Here is a 10,995-nt window from a genome sequence, read left to right on the forward strand (position 1 = left end):
ACTTCCCGGGATCAGGGGGATGGCCATGCCACAATCCCTTCTCCTCCATTCTCCTCTTGGGATTTGGGGCACACACGCACACGTACCTGGTGTGATTTTCAAGCCTCCACGTCCAGGATTTGAACCGCGCAGTCAGCCACGTGGGAGCTGGCACCTTACCCTCCGCCCCACCTCCTGCCCTCTCCCACGAGTACTTCGACGCACACTGCTCCCCTTGAGCGGAGGGCCGAGGCGGGGCGTCGCCGCGAGCCTCACCTTCCCGCTTCATGCCCATGACCAGGCACTTCTGGTAGCGACAGTACTGGCAGCGGTTTCGCTGGCGCTTGTCGATGAGACAGTCCTTGCTGTCCCGGCACGTGTAGACGAGGTCTTTCCGGATGGTCCTCTTGAAGAACCCTTTGCAGCCCTCGCAGCTGTACACCCCGTAGTGCTTCCCTGGTTGCAAGAGAAGAACATTCCTTAGCCCGCTCTCGTGTCGTCCCTCCACACCGCTCACTCCCCATGGCAATATCAGGAAACTCCTGACCTGAGGCTTCGTTTGCACTCATTTCAAGCGAACGTTCTGCCTCCATTCAAAACACTGGTGTTCGTAATAAGGAAAAGCATGCATGCTTGTCATGTGACCCGGGAGGACACTACCCTCAGCTTCACTAACATGTCCCCATAACTGAGCCCTAGGGTCTGATCCTCTACCATAAACTATAAACAGGATGCTGGCTTGTGGCGTTTTTGCAGTGCTGTTGCCTGTGAGGAAGTAAATGAGTTTCTGGTCGTTATAAAATGAGGCCCCGTCTTCAGGGAGGGCGGGAAGGTCTGATAGCAGGTGGTCCGGCTTGAACCAAAATAACCTGCGGCTTGTGTCACCGTCCCGTGACCTGCCCCAGACATTCCGTGTCAATTACTCCAGGCAGAGAGGTCTAATTTGCAACAGGGGGCCACGAGTTCCCTCCCACCCAGGCACCCTGAATCAACCACACTACTCTAAGTAAGCCTTCTCATTACTGTACACCTGGCAGCTGTGCTCACTGATTCAAACTGAGGGAGCGGCAGACGGCATGACGCTTACGCCGCTGGACTCCATAGCTCGAGTCCTGGGCCCGGCAGTTTAAAAATCACACCGGGCGCGTGTGTAAGTGCCCAAAATCCCGAGAGGAGAATGGAGGAGAAGGGACTGTGGTGTGGTCATCCCTCCTGGGGGGTGATTTCTCACTTTCTGTCTCTCTCTGTCTCTCTGGCAAGCACATAAGCAAACAAACAAACAAAAACAAAAAGAACCCTCTCTATATATATATATGTGTGTGTGTGTGTGTGTGTGTGTGTATGGAAATAGATCATTCATTCAAAGCATAAGTATATCCAGTTCTTTTTATGTATTTTTTTTTATTTTAAAGAGAGAGATTTTTGCTATAGGGCACATATGCTCACTGGAGAGACAAAGAAGGAAAAAACGAGAAATCACCCCCAGGGTGGGTGGCCACATCACAATCCCTTCTCTTATATTCTCCTGTCAGAATTTTGGACATGCATGTGCACACACCTGGTGTAAGTTTTAGGCCACTGGGTCCAGGACTTGAACCACGGTAGGCCATGTGGGAGTCATAAGCACTACGCCAGCAGCTGGCCCCATCATGTCTAATTCCTGAGTGTATTATGCAATGGCATTTAGCTACAGACCCGATGTGACGCTCTAATTCTGTGTTGTTTAGGTCGATATTAAAATGAATTTGAAGTCCATGAGAACTAGTGAATGTACAGACATCCCGGGAGTTTACGTTCCAGAAAAAGCCACCCTAGGATGAAATGGTACCTCGCGATCAGAAGCCATTCTGTGCCTAATGCATTGACTACACCAATCAGTGAGCTCACAGCCATGATCAGCGCGAGAGCTTATGTCGAGCTCAAGGAACCTAACGCCCTCAGCTCGTCAGAAACACGAGGCCAGGTGTCACCTGCACGACACAGTCATTGCTGGGGCTTTTCCGTATGTGCATGGGCCTCCTGGACTTTCAACCAAACCACAGCAGAGAAAACGCCAACCCCTGCTGGGTGCGGTCAGATTCGGACACGGCCACAGCCACGTCTGCATGAATCGGGAAGGACTTGGAGAGCAGGCCAACCTCACCCATGTAGCTAAGTGTGTTCCAGGCACCCAGCACTTTCAATAGCGTGGCGATCTGTGGTGGCTGGGTGCCAATCAGGAGACAGGAAACAGTCGGTCAGCCGTCCTGGACAGCTTTAGAACAGACACTCCCCCACCTCCTTATTGTTCAAATCATCGAACCAGAGATTCTAATGTGTTCAAAACTGATGGGGAGGGAATGAGGGCAAGAAAGATGGAGAGGAAAGGAAGAAGTCCGGAAAGAGAGAGTTCTGGCAGCCTGTTAGGTGCTCGGGAAAGTCAGGATGTATTTTTCTGTGCAAAAATGTGTCAGACTTTCCCGACGAGCCAGTAGAAGATAAATCAGCGAAAACGCTTTTGTTTCTGCTTGTAAAAACATGTTAAGGGGCCAGAAAATAGTGTAATGGTTAAGGCACTGGATTCTCACAAGGCTGACTGCAGTTCGAATCCCAGACCTGGTGACTTGAAAATCACACCGGGCACATGTGCACGCATGCCCAAAATCCCAGGAGGAGAATGGAGGAGAAGGGGTTGCCCTGTGGCCATCCCCCCCAGGGGGTGATTTCTTATTTCCATCTCACTGTCTCTCCTCTCTGCTAAGCACACACACTCTATGGCAAAAACCTTAAAAAAAAAAAAAAAGCTAAACATCAGGAGTGTTTGAAAGAAATAGGCTAAAACAGGAAAGAGTTTATCTTTCTTGACATTTAGATTAATTTTTACTGTGCTCTTTTTTTTTCCAGTTTTCCCATATCTTCTATATTGGAACATTATTTTTATAGTTATTTATTTGGGAAGTTTTATAATTACACGCAATAATTTTTGAACAATTAAGGAAAATCTAGTTTGAGATTCTCGACAATCACAACAGCTTCTCCACCCGAAACATACATGCATGAAGTAGTGTCGTTCCAGAGGAGGGCTCTGAACGTTTCCTGCAAAGGCAATCCTCCAAAGTAAAATCGAATTCTACCTTCATAAGACGGCAGGCTGCGGGCCCAGCTGGCCCACCTGACAGGGCGACCTTCTCCCTGGAGGGAGTTGGGGAGGCGGCGCCCCGCACGTACCTGAGGACCGGTCCCCACAGATGGCACAGACGTGCTTGACCAGTGACCCGGGGCTGGTGGAGGGGTAGTTCATGCTTCCAATCCCGGGGAGCCCTGGTAAGGGCTTGACGTCCTCTGAGCTGCTGACGCTGCTGACGACATTTAGCTGCAAGAGAGAAGAGATGCAGCCCAGAGCCGGGGCAAGGCCCTGCGGCCTGGCGCGGTGAGGACAGCGGCCTCGAGAACGAACAGGCTGTGCTTCTCTTTCTTTCCTCCTCGCTCTCTCTTCGTAGTTGTCATTTCTGACTCACAGATAGCCATGGCACATCGTGTGGAGTGCAGTATGCTTAAAGCACGGGTACGATGTGCAATAATCAAATCAAAAATCTGAACATATTCTGCACAGAAAACAGGTGTCACAAGGGACCGGCAGGTGGTGTGGTGGTGAAGGCGCTGGATGCTCCTACATGGCCAACCAGGGTTCCAGTCCCAGCCCTGGTGGCTTGCTTTCTCACTTTCTCTCTCTCTCTTTCTCTGTCTCTCTCTCTCATTAAACTGGAAAATAAGAATAATAAAAAAGGTTAACTAAAGTAATTCTTTCAAAAAGGTGTCATAACTTTTCCAACATTCCAATACTTAGCATTACATTGTGCTGCACCCGGATGAGGTTCATTCTACTAGTTTTGTTTTGTTTTTCTTCCATTTATTTATTTACTTACTATGATTTTCAAGCCACTGGTTCTGGGACTCGAACCATGGCTAGACATGTGAGAATCTGAAGCTTTCAAGCACCATGCCACTTGCTGGCCCCTCTACTAACTCTTTTAAAAGCATATATTGAGGGACCAACAGGTGGCATAATGGTTAAGGTGCTGGACTCCCACGTGGCTGGCCACGGTTCGAGTCCCAGACCTGGTGGCTCACTTCCTGACTTTCTCTCTCTCTGTCTCCCTCTGGCGAGTGTGTGTACTCCGTAGCAAATTAATAATAATAGTAGTAATAATAAATCATCTTTTACAAAACAATATAATAAATAAAATGAAATAATTTCTTTTGAAAAAGCAAACAGTGGGGCCAGCAGTTAGCATAATGGCTATGTCGCTGGACTCCCACATAACAGACTGCAGTTCAAATCCCGGACCCGGTGACTTAAGCTCATGCCAGGTGTGTGTGCATGCGTGCCCAAGATCCCGAGAGGAGAATGGAGGAGAAGGGATTGCGGCGTGGCCATCTCCCCTGGGGGGTGATTTCTCGCTTTCTGTCTCTCTGTCTCTCTCTGTCTGTCTGGCGAGCACACGCACTCTGTAGCAAAAACCGCTCCCAAAACAAAAGCAAACAGTGAATTATCAATGGCGATTTTGCGTAGGCGGTACACTTTCACAGCGTGTCATTCCGGGAGGTACTGTCTAAGCACAGGGTATCTGAAACTGCCTACTGCGATGTGAATTTAAAGGCAACCAACACGTGACACGAGAGGAACAAAATCATTTCTAGAAAGCCAAAACCTGAGCCAAAAACTACAACACATCTCCATGAGGGCTTCTCTACATCGTCCATGACGGTCTCCAGAAAGTTCCTGGAAAATGCAGATCACGAAGAAAGTATGCATGGATTAAAAAAAAAAAAACTTTCACATCAGAATAAACTCATACTTGAATTCTATTTCCCTGCAAGCTCTCTGAAGCCCCCTTGTGCCCCTTGTCCCCAGTGGCTTACAGAAGCTGGGCTCCTTGCCGATGGCCCACCTCCTGGGCGTCAGCTGTGCGTCCCACACTGCTTCCTTCGGGGATCGCCTGCCCACTCAGCACTGCTCCAAGGGGAGCCACGGCCTTCGAGGCAGAAGCCTTACTCCAAGAAGCCAAGCAAAAAATGCAAATCTGGGGCCAGAAGGTGGCGTGCTGGTTAAGGCGCTGGACTCCCACATGGCCGACTGCAGTTCAAGTCCCAAAACTGGTGACTTGCTTTCTCACTTCCTCTCTCTCTCTGGCTCCCAAATTAAATGGTAGTAATAATAATGAGGTTAAATAAAAATAATTCTTTTTAAAATGCTCATCTATTCATTCATCAATCAACCCACCTTCTCCTAGAGCTCACCAGGCCAGGCGCTATCCTCTGGGGTACAAGGTTGTATAAAAAGGCTGACCCGGGACGGCCACACAGCAGAACGGAAGAGGAGGAGCCATGTGGTGTCACTGCTCAGGAGCTCACTGAGGCGCTAACCCAGAGGCCCAGGTCACTGCAGTCGCACCAAACACCGGGCAGAGTGTGGTTGTCGCACCAAACACCCCAGAGCGTGGTTGTTGTTGCTGTTCTCAGTCTAAGTATTTCTTCCATGAGAGAGACAATCACCCTAAGAGAGTCTCCATGCCACACTCCGCCCCCAGCTCAGCCAGTCAGGATCATGGGAGACTGACAACACAAACCCAGAAGCTTCTCACATGGGTCCAGCACTGCAGTGTGGCCTCACCACAGGGCCACCCACTGGTCCCTCCGAAGCAGGTTTTGAACTTGTTTGTAACTAATGGACGATCTTCTCATGAAACATGCAGGGCCAGGAATTATGTCTGCCCTTCCTCCCCAGGGCCTGCCAGGGGACCAGGCAGCTTTGGGTGGCAGAACACATGAACTATGCCCGTGCCTTGTCGTGCGTGCACCTTAACCTCCCCCCTCCACAGCCAGCGCTGCTGTGGCGACTCCTAGAAGAGGCTGCTAAGGGCTTTGCATCCACCACAGAAAACATAAGAGCCAGCTGTTCAGTCAGCAATGTTTCCCAGTGCCCACGGGCATAGAGCAGCATTCTAGAACATTCATTCTAGGAAAAGAGACGTAAAACCTGGAGGTGTGCCTTTCATTCCTTCAGAAACGCACAGTGGCCTTGCGGAGTCAGCCGTGCACAGTAACGAAGACGCCGACGACAGTTCCTGCTGGCATGAAGGTGGCGTACAGCATGGCCGACTTCCGGGCCCAGGAGAGACCCCTGGACAGTGCCTGGGGTTGATGCAGAGGCCCGCTGACCTTGTGGTCAGCCTGCATTTTACACCGGATTGCTAGCTGAAGCGACTGCAGTTCTCAGACTGAACCCCAGGTGAGATTTTCTCCTCTTCTCAAAGCTTTTGGGACAGGACACTCATAAAACATCAGCTCCAACAGAGCTGAGCCAGGTCCCTCCGAATTCGCTAGCATTGAGCAGTGGAGGTGCATACAGGCTCTGCATTAAATGTTGAGATACAAGAAAGAAACGACACTCAGCCTTCAGTACTGGCTTTAAAATCAAAGTCGCTGGGGGCCAGCAGTGGCACAGTGGTTGTGGGCTGGTCTCCCACGTGGCCAAGCATGTTCGAGTCCTGGACCCAGTGGTATGAAATTCACACCAGGTGGGTATGCATGCATGCCTAAAATCCCGAGAGGAAAGTGGAGGAGGGGGGATTAGAGTGTGGTCATCCCCTGGAGGGATGATTTCTCACTTTCTCTCTTTCTGTCTCTATGTCTACTGTGAGCACACTCACCCTATAGCAAAAAAAAAAAAAAATACTCTCTAAAAAAACAGTCACTAGGATTTTTTTGAATTATTTATTATCATTATTATTATTATTATTATTTAATTAGGTATAGGGCACATCTGCTCACCAGAGAGAGAAAGAGAGAAAGTGAGAAATTAAGCCAGGACTCAAGTCCAGGACTCAAACTGTGGTCAGCCAAGTGAGAGTCCAGCACCTTACCCATCATATTGCCAGTTGGCCCCAAAATTCGCTAGGAATTTTTAAGAATTAGTTTCCATAATGGATGAAAATACACACGGGGAAGGGGGTATTCTAAAAGTTCATAGAAAATGAGTGTTAGGAAATGAAGCAGTGGGGCCAGCAGATGGCATAACGGTTACATGGCTGGACTCCCACATCCTTGACCACTGTTCAAGTCCCAGACCTGGTGGCTTAAAACTCGTGTGTGTGTGTGTGTGTGTGTGTGTGTGTGTGTGTGTACATGCCCAAAATCCTGAGAGGAGAATGGAGGAGAAGGGATTGTGGCATGGCCATCTCCCGGGGAGGGAGTGATTTCTCACTTTCTGTCTCTCTGTCTCTGTCTGTCTCTCCGGCAAGCACACACCCTATAGCAAAAATCCCTCTCTCTAAAAATAAGAAAGAAAAAGGAAGCATGAATTTCAATTTTTTTCTTTTGTACCAAAATAAACTGGCACTTTAACCCCATCTTCCATGAACGTTCTAAAATCCCTCTAAAGGTGACAGACGACCCTCCCAGCCCCTACCGGTAAGACAGCTGGCACAGCCATCCAGTTTCTTATTCAGTTTTGGTGCAGTGTGATGGCTCTCATTCCAGACGTATACCATACCGGGGAGCTTTGAAAAAGCAGATGCAGGGAACCAGCAGTTAGTGTAATGGCTATGTCGCTGGACTCCCATGTAGTCAACCGCGGTTCAAGTTCTGGACCCAGTGGCTTAAACTCACGCCGGGCGCATGTGCGTGCATGCCCAAGATCCCGAGAGGAGAATGGAGGAGAAGGGATTGTGGCGTGACCATCCCCCCTGGGGGGTGATTTCTCGCTTTCTATCTCTCTCTGTCTTTCTGGCGAGCCCACACGCACTGTAGCAAAAACCTCTCCTCCCTCCCCCCAAAAAAAGAAAAGAAAAAGCAGATACAAAAAATAAATAAATAAAAGCAGATGCCTGGGACCCCTGTAGACCTCCGACTTAGCGGGCCAAGGTTGGGCCTACAGGCTGGCATCCCCTCACGTTCAGCAGCTGATGCCGACACACAGCCAGGGCTGAGACTCGCTGGTGCAGCATGATTGCTGTCAGCGCGAATTCAGACAACAAATTTCCTAAGTGCCTCAAAGAAAAGAGATTAGCACCTGGATCTGCCCCGTGAAATTGATGCTCTTAGGTCAGATGACCCCAGAGGGAGTCCTCCAACTGGCCATGGCTCTGTCCCAATTTCTGACCTGGACAAGAGCGGTCACAGGAATAGGGAGGCTCTACCATCACTTGGGTCTCCAAAGGGCCACCCTCTTCCTGCTGTATCCCCACGACGAGCCAGGAGGCCTTCCTGCTTTCTAGATGAGAACATCAAGCCTTAAAGGGAGTGATCCCTTTCTCCACTCAGGAGCTCCACAGAGGCTGGCTCCACGCCGCAGGAATACACAGCCCAAGAGAAGCTGGATCCCACGTGGCGCCCGTGATCTGAATCCCTGGCCCGGTCAGCCTGAAATACAGCAGGCATGTGCACAAGGGCCATGATCTGGTGAGCTGGGGGACTGAAGGAAGGGGGTCACTGCGCGACCAGACCAGGGCAGGGTGCTCCTCTCTCTCACTCTCACGTGGGCATGCACACACTCTGTCATGAATAAAGAAAAAGAAATACTAGGAAGATTTTTTTAAAAAGAAAAAACGATCAGGTATTGCTGCAACGAACTAGCGATTAGTGAGAGTAAAAGTCAGTTTGGAGGGAGCCGGCGAGTGGTGTGGTGGTTAAGGCACTGGACCTCTCCATGGCTGACTGCAGTTCGAGCGTTGGACCCGACAGCTTGAAAACCACTTCAGGCAGTAGGTACACGTGACCAAAGCCCCAAAGAAGGGACTGCAGCTCAGCCATCCCTCTTGGGTGTGACTTCTCATTTTCCTTCTCTCTGTCTCTCTCTGTTTCTCTGTACACGTGCCCTGCGGCAAAAAAAAAAAAAAGACATGTTACTGAAAACAGGGAAGACTTCCCGAAGGAGACGGCTTTTGAGCTGGGACTTGACAACCTTCAAAACTGGTTAAGAGTGCTGGGAACCAGCAGTTAGCGTAATGGCTGTGTAGCTGAATTCCCACATAGTTGACCGTGGTTCGTGTCCCGGACCCGGTGGCTTAAAACTCACACCAGGCGCGTGTGCGTGCATGCCCAAGATCTCGAGAGGAGAATGGAGGAGAAGGGATTGCGGCATGACCATCCCCCCTGGGGGGTGATTTCTTGTTTTCTGTCTCTATGTCTCTGTCTGTCTAGTGAGCATACACGCCCTACGAAAAAAAACACTCTCAAAAAAAAAAAAAAAAACTGGTTAAGGGTGCTGGACTCCCACATGGCCGACTACAGTTTAAGTCCCGGACCTGGCAGCTTGCTTTCTCACTCTCTCTCGCATGCATACTTTCTTTCTCACTCTGTCCCTCTCTGGTCAAATTTAAATAAACAAATAAATAAAGTTAAATAAAATAATTCTTAAAAAAAATAAAAAGGGGGAGTGGGATCTGGATGGTCCCGTGACGGGCAGAAGGTGCCGAGAGGGAAGCCGAGGGGTGTGTGGAGTGAATGTGCCCAGGTGGGGCGGGGAGCTGTGGGCAGCACCAGAGCCCGGAGGCCGCTGAGCCTGGCTGGGAGAACGGCTGGTCTGAGAGGCAACACGGAGCCACCCGTGGTCACAGCAGAGGAGTGCCGCCCTGACACTCCGCCTCAGTGAAGCAGTCGGGCGGCGGCCTGAGGAAAGATCTAGGTGACTGCACCTGCCAGGCACCAGGTGGGCACCTTGCCAGGTCTAACTGGTTGGAGCTAGAACCCGGGGCTCCTGGCTACCAGTCTATGGCTCTACAGCATCCCGTCTGCCTCGGGCGGCAGAAGAGCTCAGTCTTCCCCTGCCCTGGCAGCTTAGAGCCGCACCTGTTTGGCCAGAAGCCTCTGGAGGAGCAGACTGGTTTGGGGGAGCCCTCTCCCTGGGCTGAGCCAGCAGCCCCTCTCCTACACGCCTCCTCTGCAGGAGTCCAGATGGCAGAGGGAGGCGCAGCTGGACAGGAGGCCCGATGCTCTCTGGCCCTCTCTCTAGCGGGCTCGGGGTTTGTGTGGACTCCGAGCAATGGCAGATGAGATTGAAGGCAGCCATCGGAGCACAAACCCATTAGCTGCCTGGCCCCTGAGACCCCGGCCCCAGCTGTCTTGTCTCATTAGAAGCAGCCCTGCTGAAATGAGCACTCTGGAGCCAGGGTTCACCACGCAGCTCCTCTGGTCCGCTGCTGCACGCGAGCTGGCGCTCCTGAGAACAGAATAGAAGCCGACCTGCCGGCTGGGAATGGCAGGCCCAGCCAGGGACCCAGTCTTTCTCAGCTGCTCCTGGAGCTGTCACAGAACATCAGCTCCTACACTTCCGCCTTCACTGAAGTACGACACCAAAGGCAGGTGCTCCCGGCCCAGGGTGCAGACCCCTCTCCGTAGCTCTCTTCAACCTAGTTAGGCTGCCCGCGAGGGGGAGTCATGGGCCTCGGCCACCCACCTCCTTGCTGCGCAGTCTTGACCCAGCCTCTCCACTGCAGGCGAATCGCCGGTTCAACCCTGGAGTGAGCGCGGTTACGCAGGGAGGGCGAGGCTCCCCATCTCCCGTCACCAGCTCCACCGGCTCTGTTCCTATTTGGTGGGTACATTGGCTTCCAGAGAAGCTTCCGTGTGGAGAAAATATGCTATGGCTCATTATTTTTTTAATCGTCAGACTAAATGATCTTAATGGTCTGCGATTTTCATTTATCTGAGCATTCTCCATAAAAGCACAACAGACTTGCGAGGATAGGAATTCAGTTGTGAGGGCCAGGTGTAGCCCAAAAGCAATGCAACTGGACCCCACGGGAGAAAGACCTGGGCTCAGTCCTGGGGCCATCTTGATCATGCCAGCTACACGTCTGCCCGTGACCTGGACTGGCGGCGGGTGGACTGCAGTGCGAGGGCCCTGCAGGGTGCCTGTCTACTGGACGCTCTCACTCAGAAGAAATACACTTAAAAACAATAGTCACTCATTGATCAATAAACATCAGGGCAGCAATGAGCAGGGTCAAAACCCAGGTCAGAGAGCAGGGCTCA

General features: G+C 51.1%; 1 protein-coding gene across 1 annotated transcript in view; it reads right to left on the reverse strand.

Annotated features, from left to right (window-relative positions):
• The window catches only part of RXRG (retinoid X receptor gamma), a 57,848-nt gene that overhangs the window by 21,948 nt on the left and 24,905 nt on the right, over positions 1–10,995 (reverse strand). Inside the window, exons 3-4 of the mRNA XM_006142253.2 lie at positions 3,187–3,331; positions 256–435 (exon numbers count right to left, since the gene is read on the reverse strand). Of these exons, the coding sequence (XP_006142315.1) occupies positions 256–435; positions 3,187–3,331 (325 nt within the window). The remainder of the gene's footprint in view (positions 1–255; positions 436–3,186; positions 3,332–10,995) is intronic.

The sequence above is a fragment of the Tupaia chinensis genome, unplaced genomic scaffold (genome assembly GCF_000334495.1).
Source record: "Tupaia chinensis unplaced genomic scaffold, TupChi_1.0 Scaffold000070_1, whole genome shotgun sequence".
Lineage (NCBI taxonomy): Eukaryota > Metazoa > Chordata > Mammalia > Scandentia > Tupaiidae > Tupaia > Tupaia belangeri.